The sequence below is a fragment of the Coenobita brevimanus genome, chromosome 32, assembly GCF_032717465.1.
Source record: "Coenobita brevimanus isolate Jiangsu-jjx chromosome 32, ASM3271746v2, whole genome shotgun sequence".
In the NCBI taxonomy this organism is placed as follows: domain Eukaryota; kingdom Metazoa; phylum Arthropoda; class Malacostraca; order Decapoda; family Coenobitidae; genus Coenobita; species Coenobita brevimanus.
In genome coordinates this window covers 9,159,727-9,180,019 of record NC_136985.1, presented here as the reverse complement: position 1 = coordinate 9,180,019, position 20,293 = coordinate 9,159,727, and the positions used below count along the sequence as shown (strand labels likewise).

Genomic DNA, 20,293 nt, shown 5'->3' with positions numbered 1-20,293 from the left:
TCATGCAGTTACCACTGGACTCATCTCCAGATGACAAAGTACTGCGCTGCTGCTCTCCAGTTCAGCGATTTCTTGAGCCTGTGCAAATGCAGTGGCGGCCTTTTCTCTTCGTTTGAGCTCCATATACTCACGGTGGAGCTTAATTACTTCTTTGATACTTAGGGTCTTGTCGATTCCTGCCATTGCCCCCGGCCGACCTTTCATACGCTGACTGATAAGAAACTGCTTGTCCTCTTCTATTGTGATCACTTTCAGGGCGTCAGCATGTGCAATATCGAAAAGGTCATCCAAAGTATCTTTAAATGATTGCTCTCCCTGGACTTATGCTGGTGTTGTCCTACCCTTGTTTTTCTTAAAAGAGTGCCATTGAAGCAAAATCTTCTCCAATTTTTTCTTGGAATTGCATGTTTGTCGAACTGGAATAGGGGCACTCTCCCAGAACTGTTCTCCTTTTTCAATTGTAGCTGTCACTGCTGTTTTAATTGTCTTGTTCTGCTTCAGGTGGAGGTGCAAAAGATAACCTAGGGCTTGGCAGTTTGAAGGCAATTTGGATCCTTTGATATCATCTTCCAACTTGTCGAGCAAGTAGACATCAGACTGAATCCTAGACAGGTTCCTTGCTTTAGCATCAGTTCTCCCACTCGTTGAAGCAATATTCGTCCAGAATCAACACAGTTCAACCAGTTATCAGTAATTATGTAAGACTGCCTGTAAAAGCAGAAAGCATGCAATTAAAGGGTGCAATTAGATTGTCACTGTATGCCATCAGTACACAACAGTGACATCTCTATGCACTTAACAAGTGAAACACTGTCATATACCAAATTGTCATTGAAATCTAGTAAATTATCATCACCACGAATACCAGCAGCATAACCAAGTCATGAGGTCTAACGACAATTATCTAACTGCCACGTCCGGTTCGCAGTAGGCAGCTGTGATCTGCCTAGGTGCTATGAATTTAAATCTTTGTACAGTGCAGAACTGAGTAGTTTCAAGAAGCAGAAATTGTGTGAAAGACATTTCTGTGACAACTATGTGGGACAAGCTGAATGTGGCGATACGTAATAACATAAAAGGCCGATGAGTGACCTCTAAATATAAATATTTTTGAAAAATATTTTGCATGACGTGTTTTCGTGTTATATGGAAGGATTTCAGGGGGTATCGTCCTAAAAATTCGCAAGATCGAAAATTAGGACCACCATATATATATATATATATATATATATATATATCACACACCTTAATCCTATAAGGGATGACTACAAACAAATTGCCTCCATGTCGCCTTGTCCCCTGTCCCCCGCATCGTAAGGAGAGAAAAGTGATATAGATGATGATGATGATGATGATGAAAAACTTTGTGCATCCAAAATGCGGGCAGACCTGCCATAAAATACTGTATTTATCTCCTGTCCGATGACGCCCTTTCAGTGTATTTGTGTTCTATCCAGATAATTTAGTTTCAATTTAAAAAGGATTTCGATGTGTAATGGAGATTTTTACTGGTATATCCAGTCAAGGAGGTTTGGGAAACCACTCCCAATACTGACCGTAATCGTCTGGTGCTGTTAGGATTGAGTGATTGATCGGTGAATCAGTTGAAAAAAATGACTGCGCAACTCCCTTGTGTGGCACCGGACAGCAGTGAAACAAACCATACGATAAAGTAAAAGGAATAAAATTAAAACACTAAAAGCACTAAACTCTAAAACTTACAAAGGAGTCTGGGTGCCTGCACAAAGGAGAGGATTCCCCCATCCCTCCCCATAGCACAAGCACCGGGCTGTGTTTGTAATAACGTAAAGAAGACGTAACATGAGGGACAGGGTTAACCTCAATCCGATGACGTCTTTTTCAGATTTATCAGGCCTTCACTAAACAGTTTTACTGCAAGTACGAAGGACATTTATTGAAGAGTTTACTGAAGGTTATATCTAGTCTATTACAAGCTGCACAAAACCGTCAAGATTATTAACCTGGTTACTGCGATGGTGTCATAAGTTTATTGTTACCCTCAAAAGTAATATTAAACTCAGGAAGAATTTCTCGTATTCAAGGGGTTCATGAAAGATAATGCGACCGCCCAAGATCAGGTTCAGATTGTTTTCTCCCAACCTCAATAAAATCGCCTGGAGATTACAAGATCATATTGTTAACTACCAATCTATCTATCTATCTATCTATCTATATATATATATATATATATATATATATAATTTTCTCACCTCCAGACAATTCTTTTCGCAATAGGATAAACTTTTCGGACTGGTGTTTGTATTTTCGTCGCTTTAGGAGCTCCGTAACTGCTCTCCCTTGACGATTTATTTTACTTATCGGGATACTTTTTACTGTCCTCCTCTGCTCATTAAAATAATTAAAATACTATCATTCCCAGCACAAATTAAATACAAACTGATATTAACCAGCCTTGTCCAAAAACAAATCTCTAAGGAACAGGTGTCAGGGAGCTTCCTTACCTGACGAGAACGTGACCCTGGGAGAGTGAAATATAGTCTTCATTAACTTCAGCTCTAATAGTGGTCTCTCCCAAAATACTATTAACTGCCAGCAGGAAAACTAATTTAAGACGGTACCCTGATGAAATGTTTAAACGACTTAGGCCCGCATCTCGTCGGCTAAGGCAGCTCCTTAACATCTTTCCCTAGGCCAGTGGTTTCCAACCTGTGGAGCGCGGCCCCCTAGGGGGGCACGAAGGGCTGCCTGGGGGGGTGGGGACCGCGAAGGCTTGATAAAGAGAGTAATTATTTTTGAAAACTATGAATTATGATGAAATTCAGTAATTTCTAAATATGGAGAAAATATTTCAGATATGAATAAGAAATCTAGTTATCTGAATATATAAACAATTTCAAAGATTAAGAATCTATGATATTTATTGACATGTGCCAACTATGCCAGTAAAATACAGTATTTGAGAAAGGGGGGCGCAGGAAATGTGTCATTCAGTGAGGGGGGGGGGGCGAGAATTAGAAAAGGTTGTAAACCACTGCCCTAGGTGATTTAATTTATTTGTTACATTTTCTGTCCTCTTCTGTTACAGAAATACTTCTAGTATCGCCATACCCAGCATAAATAACGCCAACAAAAATATATATTAACCACTAATATCCCTAATTAAAGTGACACGAGGAGGTGTTAGGGAGCTTCCAGAATACGAGCTTTAGATCTGTCTATTAACAGCTCGAGGATGGTTAAGGCAGACAACTTTTATCCCCGTCTCAGTTTTCCCACAGGATATGACCCGCAGTATCAGTTTACATCCAGGTCCCTAATACAATGCTGAAAAACAAACTCAGGTTCTCCCAGTTGTGAGCTGATTGTACTAACAAATGCACCACCAGCTGACATGAAAAAATTAACAATATTTCCGAACAGTTTTATCACTAAGAGCCACGAGCTTAATTAAGGTGTTAGGGATCATAAGGCCAAATTACCCCCCCCTTTTTTTTTGGGGGGGGGGTCATATGAGCGTTGGCTAGGTGATTTACTGAATATTTTGCAGCCCAGTTTTCCATCACCTGAGTACAGTATTTCGCAACAGGCAGTCAGAAAATATGAATGGTCACCTGCATAGGTAAATAGAGAAAAACCCTTATCCTTAATAATGTCATCTGTTCCTCTTGGTTTCCTTGTCCAATTCTGCTTGTGGGATGGAGCCACACCGTCGGCTGCCAAGTTCTGTAAGGGTTGTGTCCACTTGTTAACCTGGCAGTCGACGGCATAGCTTTATTTTACAGGCATTTTGAAGTCCAGTTACAATGATTCTGAAGACTTCATATGCGCCAAGCGTGAATTTAGCGCAGCTTATGAGAGGTAACGAAGTCTGGTCGAGATGTCGCAGCAAATAAGTGATAAAACTTCGTATGGGCGTTAAGGAAGGAAAAAAAATGTCAGGTAATGAACTGTATAATTTTTTAAAGGTTAATTTTAGTATGAGAGAGGAGTGGATTCCTGATGGTAAGATCGTGAGATAAGTCCCAGCTAAATCACGGAATACGGTGTTGCATTTCTTTCTGAATGTTCACAAAAGTTTCACAGGACTAACCGGCACGTTAGGTAATATACCTCAGTTAATTATACCACATTCAAGCTAGAATGTTTGAGTATAACCGATTCAGTATTAATGTCCAAGATGTGACATGTAATTGTGTGTTTCTCTCTGCCAAAGTGTCGTATGCGCTGCTGAGTCTATGTCCAAAGTCACAGAAATGGCTATCCCCTTACCTTTAATGGGCTCGCTGCCAGGTGAATCATAATTTCAGTCTATTTTTTTTATTATGTGCTGTCGCTGGGAAAGGTAACATTATTTCTCTTGCAAATTGGACTTCAAAGAGATTGCGGGTACTGGGAGTGTGGATGCTTGGTATTCCTTTATGCTCTTCACAATGACCGAGTCTATGTAGGATCCATATTGTCCCTTGTACAGTGTACAGATGTCGTGTATGGGTAATATTTGTTTTATAAAACATATTGTACTAGGGCTTTTCCTTTCATCGACTCCAGTCCTGTCTTGGACTCAGTTCTCTGCAATAGTACATCACTATTTTTTTTTTTTTTTTCGCTAATATGGAGGACGCCGTTCTTCTTACCTTTTTTCTTTGGTTGCTGCTTGTTTCCATGTTCAGTCCTTCAGTAATATGGTGTTTTCTGTACTTGTATTCCCTGTACCTTCACGCGAGGTTATTCATGGTAATCAAAACCCTCGTAGTGATTGTGTTAGAAGCAGTCTCCGTCAGACTCGGGTCATTAACACTAGTCAATCCATCCACTCACCTCTGTTTCTTCTGCCCTTATTCTTGATGTATTTAGTAATGGTTAGTTTCATTCCTTCATGCATATTAGTACAGTTGTATAGAACTGGAATAGTCAACATTCATAGTGCCATTCCTTTCCCTGTAACACTACAGCCCGTTTTCCCGCCGGTTAAGGAACCTCCCTAACACCTCATCTAAGCGATTTATTTTGCATATTACTCTTTATTATCATCTTGTAGGTCATTTAAATCACTGAAATTACATGACATTCATCACAAATAACGTAGGAACTCATATCAACTAGCCTTATCCCAAATTACATCGCTAAGACAGGGTGTTAGGGAGCTTCCTTAACCAACAACAATACTGGCCTATGGCTGACAGGGGCCTTGTGAGAAGAGTGATGAAAGACTACCAAAGAAATAAGACAATTAGATGTAGAGGCAATGACGGAACAGGGATACAAAAGAGATGGAATAATGGTGTGAAAGAGGCAGGGGCTTCGAAGTACAGAGTCTCGCATATCTAGGAGAAGGCGAGGCGGGTATGGAGCAAAACGGAGTGGAATGGACTGATATCTGGGGAGCACAGAGACAGAGTTGAGAGTCACGGTCAACGATCTGTAGCCAGAGAGAGAGATGAAGTGACCAGAATAAACGGTATAACAATCAACGGTGTCTAATTAGAAATTTAAAGTTTATGAATGGTTGAGGAATAAACATGAAAAAACAAGAAGCGGTGGCGGCACAGCAAACCCGTCTCCGGCAGCCATTTTAGTGCTGACGCATAAACACAACAGGATATCTAGTCAAAGATGTCACATATAAATTTGGAGTAAATCGGGTGAAATGAACGATTTTATGCCCATTTGATATTTTAGGCCTGACACACCTCACACTGACTCCCCTACCGATAACTGAGGGGTGACCCCCCTGATGTAATGAGGTATGTTACAGGATGCAGATTTGAAAGATGCATCTTTAGGTTTTGGTTTCTTGTCGATATGACGAATTTGAATGGAGTTAAGTCGAAAAGACGAAATATACATTTTACATTTGGGGGGCCTACAGCCTGGGCTCTGGTTGAATTTGGCACAAAATTTAACCAGGTGATAAGAAGGTCATAGCCAAATATCCCTGTAACTTTAACCAAAATCGCACTGGTAGGTTTCGCGTAAAATTATTAATAGACAGACAGAAAAACAAACATACAAACAGGCAGACAAACCTGGTGAAATCATTAACTGTCCTCAAGCCCCTCCGGGGCGCGGACGGGTAATTAAGGCAGACCTGATTCCCCACTGCAGACTGGATTATTGTGTATATATTTGGGAATATGTTAACGATGAACTAACTAGGTTCGTTACTAACTTGAAAGGTTTGCTTCCAGTCTTATATTTATACTCATTGCATACATAGCCAGTTACACGACAACATAAAGATTACATCAGTAATTTTGGCGATGTAGTGTACTGTAAAGTCAATAATGCAGCCAACTGTTATTTCAACGTGTGTGTGTGTGTGTGTGTGTGTGTGTGTGTGTGTGTGTGTGTGTGTGTGTGTGTGTGTGTGTGAGAGAGAGAGAGAGAGAGAGAGAGAGAGATGTTGCAAGTGTAAAAAATCACAACACGAAGTATTAACACACCTCTTTAAGGGCATGGCAGGCCCTACCTTGTCTTCGTAAGGTTTCCAAACAGCAGAAACTTCCATCACTCGGATACCTTCCCTACTGAGTGTCTTCTCGATCATCTCACTTTTATACATCAGCGCCAGGCACAGAGCGACGACGCAGAACATGCTCTGCTCTGCCGCATTTTGCTTGGCTTGACATTTTGTTTTCCGGGATGAATAAACAACGTGACGAGAACAAAAACAGCAAACTTACCTTAGAAATAACAGTAAATGCCTCCCAAGAGAACTGATCATTGTTGTTATTATTCTTTCTTTGGTGTATCGAGTCTGGAAAATAGTGTGGTATCTGGAGGAATATTTTAGACCATATATCCATAGTCCAGCTCACGTATGATATCACGTAAATGTAAATGAACATAGTTTCATTTGTCCATATGCTTGCTCCAAAATTATCTGAACAGTAGAGATTAATACATTATTTTTTTGGTTATTTCACGCAAAATATTGATGTACAACACACAACGGGACATGTCATTCATAATTCACGTTAAATTGTACCAGGAAAACAGAGCTACCAACAGGTAGCAATGCCCTCACTCAGCTGGAATTTGTGTGTGTGTGTGTGTGTGTGTGTGTGTGTGTGTGTGTGTGTGTGTGTGTGTGTTTGAGAGAGGAATGTTAATTTCTTACTTCATATTCAAGACTTAAACAAAGTATTTCACAACAAATAAAGATCCTGTAAAGAAATACTCTTCCCACATGTCTGTCTGACACTAAGAATCGGTAATAGTTTGGCACGTCGTGACATCAAGGTTTTCCTGCAAAACCAAATAATTGGCCAATCCATTATCAAGCCGTCCACTGTGACCCTATGTCATACAGGCTGAATGCCAATGATTTTGTGATTAAATAATACTTTCAAAGCTGAAAAAAAAAAAAAAAAAGCTACAGAACGCTGTACTTTTTTTCCAGTATCAAATTTCGTTACTGTTACTGAAAAAGTCCGACATAAAACAACGGTAGTAGAATGATGAAACGTAATTATGAACGATTTTCTTCCAGCCCAAATATAGCTTTTTGTTATACCACGAGCTACTTCTGGCCACTTCAATCTGTAGATAGTAGAAATCTGGTAAGCACGCTTAATAATACACACAATTACATACGCAGCAAACAGTAAGGTACCGTCCATGACAGGAACGCATTGTACTTTCGTGTTTTTCATCTCGAGGAAATCTTTGCTGAAGTCGCTTTGACGAGATTTACTGTACTCTCCCTTTGCCCTGCTACCTTCATAGTCAATTCTACCTACTTCTGCATTTCCAATGTATCCTTAAATCTGCCCCGTTACATGTTTTGCACCTCTGTTAAACCAGATCGCCACCATCTACACACTGTGTGTAATGTTGTCTTCAGGTGACACTACACTGACTGACAGCCCAAATGGTTTCGTGTAGTCCAAACAACCGCATTAAGGCCTGGCGGTCTACTGGTGAAAATACTATGATCGGATGTGGCCTGTAAGACAACCGAGGAGTGTTTTGGGTTTACGGGCAGGCGGTGGCCGAGAGGGTAGAGAAATGACCTGCAGTCCTTGTGGACCCAGGTTCGAATCCCAGTTTCACTAATGTTCAGTGATAGCTCTTCAGGACTTTGACTTTCAACAGCTGAGTGCTCCACTCTGGCTTCACACTTATTAACACTAATGTAGATGTGTGTGACTACCATTCGGTCTTTTTAATGTGGTTGTTCGCTTCAGCATTAACAATCCTCCAAGTATTTAGCAGAGCATTTGTTTTAGTTCTATGACTTCCTTCCATTTTTCTACACGACCCTTCTTTTTATGAAACAATAAAAACTTGGGAATTCTTCCTGGTCCGTTAGCAACAATGCTTCCATCTCTGTAGTCGAACTAACATGCTTTAGGGTCACAGTTTTTGCCAGTGGAAGTCACCTAAATTAATCTTAACTGCATTGCAAGAGGATGGATTTATTAAGTTTAATTGATCCACTCACCTATATCTACCAATTGAACGAGGCTTAGAATCGTATATGTCGATAATACTATAATTATCTGTCACAACAGCTGCCTCAGCAAAATTATCCACCTCTTTCTTAACTAGGTGCGTGTCAACGTGCTTGGCAATACTCTTATTCCTTGTGAAGTTCTCCATGATTATAAGTTCTCCCAGCTTAGTGAAATCCTTATTAATTTTCTTTTAGAGTACTGCCACTGATTAAAAGCTTTAAGTACTCAAGGGAGTACACCGTAGCACCAGTCAAACAGGGCGGTACTCCCGAGGTGGATGGCAGGCAAGCTGGTGATAGGGAAAGCTGGAGCTCCCGTTTCACCGGCCCAGGAGCTGGTCCTGCCCATCTCCCTTTGCTGAACATTTTCAGTGCTCTTACTTACACAGAGAGTAGGCCACCATACTCTCATACTGCCTCTACCTTCAACTGTCTACACCACACTACATGCACATTAGATATCACACCTATTTCCATTCAGCCGTAGCAATGGCCACTCCATTAACTTCAGCAAACGCGATGGAATCTCGGATTGCCACCACCGCCAGGGTGGGACTGGCAGCTCAGCGTCAACCCACTTGCTATCAAGTGACGACAGCGACTATTGCAAATACAGTTCATCCTCTTCAGCAGAGAAGCACAGGTTCGGCCCAATACTTCACCAATATCCGTGGTATTAGTACCAATTTGAATTCAGTTCACTTTATTTCTTCAACTAGTATCCCCCCTAGCTTTGTTCCTCACAGAATCCCAAATCTCTCCCCCTATTGAAATATCCTTATTTTGTTCTCCTGGTTACCATCTCCTCACTAACTTCCGTAACAAGGGTGGCACCTGTTGTTACACCAACTCTGAATTTGCAGTTGACACTGTTTTGAAGTTCCTTGCAGCTTATTTGATTATTCACTGTATAAACTAAATTATCTCAATATTACCATTTTTTTTAACACAAGAAAGAAGGAACCAAAGGTTAGGAGCCCGCAAACCGTTCCTTCCAAGAAAAAAACAAAAACAACACAAAAGAGAGCCAAATTCAAGATCCTTTCATTTCGAGATGCTTGGACACACTGTGTTTGAAAGACTGGAGATCATAGGAAGTAGGAAATACAGACAGAGGGAGACAGTTCCAGAACTGACCTGTTGTATAAGTGAAGGACTGGGAGTAATGGTTAACTCTTGCATTAGAGAGTTGGACAGAAAAGGGATGAGGGTTTGTTGCTAGACGGGAGCTACGCACCAGTCGTAGTGGTGGAGGAATGCGAGCAGACAGTTCAGAGGAGCAGTGACCATAGAAGTAACGACAGAAAAGAGATAAAGATGCAACAGTGTCACGAAGAGACAGAGGTTAAAGGAAGCCAGTAAGAGGGAGAGAGTTAATGAGACGAAAAGATTTTGAGTCCACCCTATTGAGAAGAGCTGTATGTGGAGAGCCTCCCCACACATGAGAGTTGTACTCTAAACAGGGGCGAATAAAACCAGTGTATAAAGGAAACAACTATGCCGGGGTAAAGAAGGTATGGAGTCGGCTTAGCACAGCTAATCTCTTGGAAGCAGATTTTACAAGAGATGCAATATGATCTTTCCAAGATAAGTCCCGAGTGAATGAAATCCCAAGCATGTTTAAGGATGATGCAAGATAGAGAAGAACGATGGCCGTCTACAACAGCGGCTATAGAACGACCAGAAAGGAAGCTATAGATGAAGACACAGATAAAAGGATAGAAACCGTAAGAGGATAGTTTGGAAATTAAAGATTTATGCCAGACTCTATAGAAAGCATTTGAGATGTCAAGTGCAATGGCAAAGCTTTCGCCACAGTCCCGAAAAGAGGATGACCAGGAGTCTGAAAGGTAGGTGAGAAGATCGCCAGTGAAGCGTCCCTGACGGGACCCATACTGGCGATCAGAAAGAATGTTGTGATAGAAGAGATGCTTTAAAAAATTTTGTGTTAAGAACTGACTCTAAAACCTTTGAGACACAGGATATTAAAGCAATTGGTCGATAGCTAGAGGGTTGGGATTGGTCACCCTTCTTTGGGACTGGCTGAATGAGAGCAAACTTCCAGCAAGAAGGAAAGGTACAAGTTGACAGACAAAGGCGAAAGAGATTACCTAGGCAGAGTGTAAGCACAGTAGCACAGTTCTTGAGGACAAGAGGGACTCCATCATGCCCATATGCCTTGTTAGCACTGAGGCCAGTGATGGCAGAAAATACATCAGCTGGAGAAATTTTGATGTCACCCATGAGGAAGTCTTAGGGGGGAAGTAGTGGAGGAACAGCACTGGAATCGTCTAATGTGGAATTGGAGGAGAAAGTCTGAGTGAAGAGATCTGCTTTATCAGTAGAAGAAATAGCTACAGAACCATCAGAATAGAAAAGTGGAGGGAAGGATGATGAGGTAAAGTTGTTAGAAAGGTTTTTGGCAAGGTACCAGAAGGAGCGGGAAGAATTCACTCCCCCAGTGCTTCTTCAGAAGCCAGTATATCCGACTCCTTATGCACACAGTTGACAAACCTTAAACTTACCCTTAGCATTGAAATTACCGTTTTGGGTGATGTTAACGTACATATTATAGGATGGTTATTGCATTCTGCCAAGACTGACGATACTGGTCTAGAATGTGAGCTGGTCGCAGAATCATTTAATCTCACGCAGTTGGTAAAGCAGCCAACCTGAATACCAGATAATCCTGACCATAACGCTTATCTCTTAGATCTATTCCTGACAGAAAATCCAGATCATTACAGGATAGTACTCTCACCACTTGGATGCTCTGACCACAATCTCATCAAAGCCTCATTAGTCAGCTCCTCCAAACCTTCCCGTTCTGAACCAGTCAGGGTGACCCAATGGCACTTTGATAGGGCAGACCGGGATGGATTCAGAAGTGATCTTGCTGACATTCCATGGCAGTCTTTCTTCTCTACTGACATCAAATCTACCAGGCCCACATTAATGGCAATACAAGCTGATATGGAATTCTTCATACCAAGTTAACAGTTCAATAACAGATCGGACTCCCCAAAATGGTTTGATAGCAATTGTGCCACAGCAATGGCCCAAAAATCATTAGCATATAACTCTTACTTAAAATAAATAACATCTGAATAACTCAGTCAATTTAAAATTGCTAGAAGCCATGCAAAAGCAGTAATAAATCACTAAATCAAACTTTCTTCAGAACGAATCATCCAAACTGCTAAACAATCCCAGTGACAAGAGAATATTCTGGTCATCTATCAGTTCTTTCAATAATAACGTTAACAAGTCATCACCCATTCCTCCACTAAAATCTTCAGATGGAAATATTACAAATGACCCACGCGGTAAAGTGAATATCCTTGCCAGTAAATTTGCCAAAAACTTTACAGTTGAGAAAATCAACCAGAACGTCCCAGTACCTGAACATAACTTTACCGAAATTGTTCTACTTAAAATGCAGGCTAGATACGTGAAATCCTTCCTAGACAATTTACCAACCAACAAAGCTCCAGGTCCAGATGGAATTCCTCAATTTGTTGTGATAAGTGCTCCCCAGAACTTGCTTCTGTTCTAGCTAAATTACTCAGACTATGCATACGTACTTCCTCATTCCCTAATTCATGGAAAGAAGCTAATATCCACCCAATTTCGAAGATAGGAAGTTTCTCTGACCCCTCTGATTACAGACCAATAGCTGTCACGTCTTCTCATGGTAAAGTATTAGAAATTGTAATGAATAAGCACATAGTTCATCATCTTGAATCCAACAGCTTAATTTATGATACACAGTAAGGTTATCGCCATGAAAGGTACAGACGTCGGAATAAGTTCGTTTCCTTTTCTGTGTACTAAGGCGTTTGTAACACTGCTCGATGGAGAGCTACCCCCTCCTCCTCCCTTCCTCATAGTCCCACACTCCCACCCAACCCCCCCACTTTTCTCTCCGACCCCATAACCCCACCCGGTACCTTCCATGCTCTCGCTCACAGCCAGCTAGGGGTTTCTGTACTTCAAGCACCACTCTAATTACGTGTAGTCCGAACAACTAATAAAGAAATAGCACAGTATATACATAAACCAAGTTAGGAAAAATTTACTGCACTGAAAGAGAGAGAGAGAGAGAGTTAAAAGACAGGGGGCGACAGGTGGAGAGGGAGAGTGAGTGGAATAATGAGAAATGAGAGTGCAGTTACGGAGAAAGTAAAAAGAGGAGAGGCAAGGAGAGAACAACGAGAGTTAAGAAACAGAGAGTGAGAAGAAGAGACAGTGAGAGGTGAAATGAGATACAAGCAGTGTGAAAGGGAAAGAGAAAAGGGTGATGTGAATCGGAAGGCTGGGAGACAGGAAGGAGAGACAAAAGGGGAGACAGCTGAGAGAAAATTGGAATAGAGCTAACACAGAAATAGGGATAACAAAAGGAGAAAGTGGGAAAGCAAGCTACGGAACGGAACACTGAGAACGATATGAGAAAAATTAGAAAAGAAGACAAGGTAACGGGGAGGAGGAAGAAAGTGTGTTATTATGGCAAGGACGCAGGGAAAGAACTAAGCAAGATAAGACGAAAGCATTGAGGCTGAGTAGAACGAATGACATTCAAGTGAAAAGGGAGGGAAACAGAGAAATTAGAGAAATCTGCAGAGAGAAAGTACAGATTACTGGTGGGAAGAAAACAGGTTAATTATTAGGGCAAGAAAGGGGAGGGGGATGTTAAGAAGGGAAGACAAGGGGAGGGAGAGGGAGGGAGGAAGGGAGGGAAAGACAGTGGGAAGAGCGGAATGAAAGAAGAGATTTCGGGTGACAGGGAGAGACGGAGAGAGGAGACAGAAAAAAGAGCATGCATTTATTACGAGTAATGGGGAAACAAAGCAGTGAAGGAAATGGGTTTAGTACAAGTAAAGAAATACGGAGAGAGTAATGGGGAAAAAAAGGTAACACATGTGACAAATGAAAAAAGGTAAGACAAAGTTGTGACAGAGGGAGGAAGAAGAGTGAGGTAAGGAGGGAGTGACAAAGGAGGAGACAGACGAAGGAAAGGCGAGAGGGAGGAAGGTAGGGACTGAGCAGAGAGCTATAAAGAAAAAGGAAGAAGGGAAAAGGAAACTGGGGATTAGACAGAGGATCCAGAGAGAGAGATGAGGGGGGGAGGGGGAGGGGCAGTACACAGCCAGGCACAGAAAGATAGGTCGACAAATATTCAGAAAGAGTGTGTGTGTGTGTGTGTGTGTGTGTGTGTGTGTGTGTGTGTGTGTGTGTGTGTGTGTGTGTGTGTGTGTGTGTGTGTGTGTGTGTGTGTGTGTGTGTGTGTGTCTGCTTCCGTCCCTGTGTCACTTCTATAACATTGTTCCATTTTTTAACCTGCGTGTTTTCCTCTTCTCTACTTCAGTTTCTCTTCTCACTTTTCTTATCAGTATTTCTCCTGATTGTTCTTACCATTCCAAGTCTGTCTGTCTGTCTGTCTGTCTCTCTCTCTCTCTCTCTCTCTCTCTCTGGGAACACAGAGATTATTCTCACAGTCTATATCTCCTTAATACGCCCACTTCCTGAGTTGCTGTGGAATTTTAGTCGCTTGAAAAAGACATACGTCGATTTAAAAAGGGTTCAGGAGACTAAGGTATCAGGTTCGCCTGAAGGTTGTGGAACTTTTTTAGTACAAACTCGTAGACTACGAGGTCAGCTCATTAAAGTGTTTAAAATCTGAACGGGTTTCACAATCATTACATACAAAGTTGCTTACTCTTAACACGGACTCGGCACACAACCATGGTTGGAAACCGTAAATGAGAAAATTTACCAGCAGAATTACGTGAAAAATTTTTCACGGGCAAGATCTGCTCCAAATGGAACTGACTCAACATGGACGTTGTATACAATAGAGAAGTTTAAGGCATACTAGAATAAATGTGAACTGGACATGCATTCCCAGGCAAACAAGAAGTATCTCCACGGTATTGGCTGCATAGTCATTAAGATCCCAACTTTTCCTTGCAAATCCTCTCTCTCACTGTGTGTGTGTGTGTGTGTGTGTGTGTGTGTATGTGAAAGAGGTGTCTACTACCGCAATATTTAATCACAACAGATTTATTCTGTGTGTGTGTGTGTGTGTGTGTGTGTGTGTGTGTGTAAAAGAGGTGTCTACTTCTGCAACATTTATTAACAGTAGATTTATTCTCTCTCTCTCTCTCTCTCTCTCTCTCTCTCTCTCTCTCTCTCTCTCTCTCTCACACACACACACACACACACACACACACAGTGTGGTAAACCTTTTCCTAACTTAGTTTATGATATATACTGTACTATTTCTTTATTAGTTGTTTGGACTAGACGTAATGGGGTGCTTCTGAAAAGCCTAGTATTCCGGTAGATGTCACTACCATTGGGACAAACACATTCCCCGCGTTGTTTAAAAAGCATATATTTCTTTGTTAAATATCTACACTTGTGTGAAACCGTGAATCATAGTAATGTCATATACTGTAATATAAATAATACAAATAGAACACGTATATATATCGTAGCGTGAATTGTTTATATTTGTCATAAACGGAAATTAAAATAATATTGATGGAATGTGATGGTCCTACATTATTTAATGTCTGCTACATTTAGTGCAAGTTAGGTTCTTAATACATAGTTTGTTCAGCTTGTAAATTATTCCTAGTAGGTATCTTGACTCATTCAGTCTGTATGTGGGCAGAAATTTAATGCTGAGTAAATACTGGGACACAACATTTTGTTCACTCTTCACGCATGCGCACAAGACAGTCCAGTGTTAAGTTTCTTCACGAGAGATTTGTTTTCAAAACAAACGCACTAGGGCTAATGCTTAAAATAATACAATTTAGACTAGGTACTTGTGGTCTGCTTAGGTTAGAGAAAGTAAGGTACTCTAACTGCTTTGGATAGTCTGAGAGGGCATTGGGCAACACCACGGCCATCTCAAACCGTGGCAACACGGGTCTTGTGTTGTGCATGGGTGAAGGGAGTGAGCAAAATGTTGAGTCACAGTATTTACTCAACATTAAATTTCTGCCCACATATAGACTGAATGAGTCAAGACACCCACTAGGCGTAATTTACAGTCTGAACAAACTATGTATTAAGAACCTAACTTGCACTAAATGTAGCAGAAGTTAAATAATATAGGACCACTGAAATGGGTTGCCATCATAGTCCATCAATAATATTTTAATTTCCATTTATGATAAATATAAACAATTCACGCTGCGTTATATATACGTGTTCTATTTGTATTATTTATATTACAGTATATGACATTACTATGATTCACTGTTTCACATAACAGTGTAGATATTTAACAAAGAAAAATATACTTATTAAACAGCGGGGGGAATGTGTTTGTCTCAATGGTGGTGACATCTACCAGAATACTAGCTTTGAAAGCACCCAATTAGAGAGGTGCTTGAAGTACAGAAACCCCTAGATGGCTGTGAGCGAGAGTATGGGGGGTACCTGGTGGGGTTATGGGGTAGGAGAGAAAAGTGGGGGGGTTGGGTGGGAGTGTGGGACTATGAGGAAGGGAGGAGGAGGGGGTAGCTCTCCATCGAGCAGTGTTACAAACACGGAAAAGGAAACGAACTTATTCCGACGTCTGTACATTAATACCGGTATAATAGGTCTCCTGATTCTCCCCATCCATCAGTCAATTGACCAACATGGAGAAACTCATGCAGTAGCCCTTGATATTTCTATAGTTTATGATTAAGTGCAGCACCGTTTCCTGTTATCGAAACTCTCTTGCTATGGAGTAAAGTCTTTTGTTCCTCTGATTTCCTCTTATCTCAGTGACAGAAATATAGGAGTAAAAGTAGATGACGTACTGTATATTCCATTTTCAACTCAATTAACCCTGGCGTGCACGAGGATCAGTTCTGGCTCCAACCCTATTCTTAATTCATATTAACGATCTCTTATCTGTCCCCCAGAATCCCATCCATTCATATGCAGATGACTCAACACTTCACAGTTCATTCACGCTTAAACATCCATTCACAAAGTTTAATATCTCTAACTCGCAAATCGGTACAGCCATCTCCATAAATCAAGACTTATCTACTGTAGTATCACTGAATCGGGACAAGAAAACCTTGTCTCATTTAATGGTAGTAAAACCAAATATATACAATATACTAATACACAGTTATTGCCAGATTCCTATATTACCTTCGGTGCTACTAATATTCCTATCTCCAAAGTATTGAAATTCTCTGTGCGTCACTTAACACTGCTCTCAGCTGGACCTTTCATGTCAGATCACTTGCTATAACTGCCTCCAAAGTTATTGTACAGAGTTCGTAGCTTCTCTACTGACTGGCAGTTAAATGTAGTTTATAAAAGTCACGTGCACTCTCAGCTAGAATATTGCTCATTCATGTGGAATGGATAGCGAGAGGTTGCACTAAAAAAACTAGACAAAACTCAGACCAAAGCTGTTAGAATTATTAATAACCTTGCTCTGGCAAATAAACTACCTCCTCTACAGGTAAGAAGGAATGTTGCCTCCCTTGCATTATTTTACAAATACTTTCATGGGAAGTGCTCATACGAGGTTGGATCCATTGTGCCACCTCTTCTTGCCTTTCTCTGTGCTACACAGGCATCCGGTAGCACTCATAACTGGACTGTCACATTGCCATATTGCAGAACTTCCGCCTGTCAGAAGTCTTTTATTCCCCGTACTGATCTCTTTGGAACTCGCATCCCCAGATATGTTTCCCTCCAAACCTCAATCAATAGCTGTTCAAGTCGAACAGTTACAGATTATTTATGATTGGAAGACACCAGTAATCTGATGTATGGATTATTTTTTAATTCACTTTTTCTTTCCTCTCCAGTATTTTTTTTTTAATAACTTACTCATATGTCTGAACTTTTTGTTTGTAAGTGGTTCTAAACCTGAGACCGTATATCTCCGGTACAAGTTCATAAACCCCGCGTATTGCATCTTTTACCACCTCATAATCAGCATACTGGTCAGCTGATAAAGCAACATAGGCCTCCTGTGCTGTACACAAAGTGCGCACTGAAGTAATATCGATCAAGAGTTACTAGGCCAGGAAACACGAGCTGCCACCTCAAACATTTGGAAATATTTAGTGACACTTTACGCCTAAAGGAAAGACTAAATGTTCTCGGCAGCATCAAGAGAGTTCCTTAAAGAGGCACCACAAGGACTAGATGAACCGCCAAGCTGCCTCAGTCTGCGCTCATGAATTAGTTCATGTTGTTTCTCTCGTTTGTGGTAGGTGGGGGCGCTCACCATCCGCTCACTCGATGTCGTGCTGCTGTCGGGTGTCTGCCCTTTCCTCTCCTCCGTCCTTCTTTCCTTCCATCCTCTTCTATCTTCCTTTTCATTCTTTCCTTGTCCTTCTGCCTCTGGGTAACTTTACACTCCGTCTTCTGTCTTTCTTTCCTTCATTCTTTCCTCTTCCTTCTGCCTGTCGGTGACTCTACATTGAGTGACAAGCCAAATGGTTTCCTCTACACCAGAGAACCATTTACTATGCTGGGTGGTTACAATATAACCAAATTTTGGCACCTGGTGGTTTATTGGGTAATTATTGTGCTCCAATCGGATTGAGCCAGTGAAGGTTTATATCCAAGGAATGGTTGGGATTGATTGCTCATGTAATGCCACTCGGGGGATGAGTGAGGCTGGTCACTCTCATCTTCAATGTCAGGACCAACTGCCTAGCCCCGGGGTCCTACGCTTCTCATGGGGCAATGTAGGATTGGATGATGGATGGATGGAAGTTTCTCTCGTGCTTGAAGTTGTCTTTTTTTTTTTTTTTTTTTTTAATAACAGAACAGAGGAAGGAAAAACAAAGGAATAAAAAAAAAAAATCCATGCACCAGATTACTGGTGTCCTCTGTTCATAAAATATCTGTAACAGTTAGACTTGAACAGCTGTACGTTGAAGTTTGGACTGAAACAACTCTGGGGAAGCGAGTTCCAGAGAGATGCAGTTCGGGGAATGAAAGAATTCTGATAGGCAGAAGTTCTGCGGTATGGCTGAGTGACATTCCAGTCATGAGCGCTGCCAGATGCCCGTGTAGCACGAGGGAAGGCATGGAGGGAAGGCACAAATAACGCAACTTTGTCTGAGCATTTGCTATAAAAATATCTGTAAAATAACGCAAGGTAGGCAACATTCCTTCTTACTTGTAGGGGAGGTACCTCTCCACATCCATTCCACAAGGGCGAGCAGTATTCAAGCTGAGAGCGCACGTGACTTTTATAAATTATAGCTAAATGCTCGTCAGTGAAGAAGTTACGGACTCTGTACAATAATCCAAGTTTCTTTGAGGCGGTTTTAGCAAGTGATCTGACATGAGAGGTCCAGCTGGGGGCATTGTTAAGCAAGATGCCGAGAATTTCAATACTTTTGGAAATTAGAATATTTGTAGCACTGAAGGTAATATACGATTCTGGCAATACCTGTCTATTAGTAAACTGTATATATTTAGTTTTACTAGCATTAAATGAGACAAGGTTATTTTGTCCCCATTCACTGATCGTGGATTAGTCTTGATTTAAAGATAGGGCTGTACTGAGTTGAGAGTTGGAGATATCAGACTTTGTAAATGGATGTCTGAGTGTGAATGAACTATGAAGTGTTGAGTCATCTGCATATGAATGGATGGGATTGTGAGTGACAGATAAGAGATCATTAATATGAACGAGGAATAGAGTTGGTGGCAGAACTGATCTCTCCGGCATGCCAGCGTTAATTGAGTGGAAATTGGAATATACATCATCTACTTTTACTCTTATTTTTCTGTTGCTGAGGTATGAGGAAATCAAAGGAACAAAAGAGTTTAGTCCATAGCAAGGGAGTTTGGACAACAGGGAACGGTGCCACACTCTCCTGAAAGCTTTAGAAATATCAAGGGCTACTGCATGAGTTTCTCCATGTAGGTCAACTGACTGATGGATGGTATGAGTCAAGAAATTAAGAATGTCAATGGTGGATCTTTCTTGGCGAAAACCATATTGTTTATCACTAATAAAGTTGTTGGATTCAAGATGTTTAACTATGTGCTTATTAATTACAGTTTCAAAAACCTTACCAAGAGAAGATGTGACAGCTATTGGTTTGTAATCCGAGGGGTCAGAGAAATTTCCTTTCTTTGGAATTTGGTGGATATTGGCTTCTTTCCATGAATTAGAGAATGAAGAAGTACGTATGCATAATATGAATAATTTAGCAAGAACAGAGGCAAGTTCTGGGGAACACTTTTTCAAAACAATTGGAGGAATTCCATCTGGGCCTGGAGCTTTGTTGGTAGGTAAATTGTCTAGGATGGGTTTCACGTACCTTGAATTTTAATTATTTCAAGTTGTTCACTGACATAGTAATTAAGGCATTAACATCTATTTCTGAGTGGTATGAACGTGAATATGTGGCTTATGGTACAGTACAAAAGCGTAGGATTTTGAACATTATCAACACTGTGCCCTGAGATCATGACCAGTTGTAGTTTTATCAGTTTCAACATCTTCACTCACTCTAAACACTGAGTCATGAATCAAACTAATTAAATTAAGCTTATTATTACTGAGAAGTTTCACTAATAAGACCTGAATTGTCAGCTTAAGGTCAAATTTATCAAGATTTTCTGCTTATACTGTGTAGGGTCAGTTTGCAAACATGCTCTAACATCACCAGTATTTGTCAGTATCATGATAGATAATTATATAATTAGGTTCAGACCAAAATCATTAGGCTATCCTGGCAGAGACCGACATTTTAATTCTGCTACGGACTGTGCCCTTACATGAAGGCGTCCCCCTCCAACATCTTCATTTACCTTAAAGAGACCATTCAACATTCAACTCGAGAAGTTGGACAT

The 20,293-nt window shown here is 40.9% G+C and overlaps 1 protein-coding gene across 1 annotated transcript in view; it reads right to left on the bottom strand.

The window, feature by feature from the left end:
* Nucleotides 1-20,293, bottom strand: part of LOC145395587 (ionotropic receptor 93a-like) — a 62,345-nt gene continuing 42,052 nt past the window's right edge. Inside the window, exon 8 of the mRNA XM_080269158.1 lies at nt 1-315. Coding sequence (XP_080125284.1) covers nt 1-315 — 315 coding nt within the window. The remainder of the gene's footprint in view (nt 316-20,293) is intronic.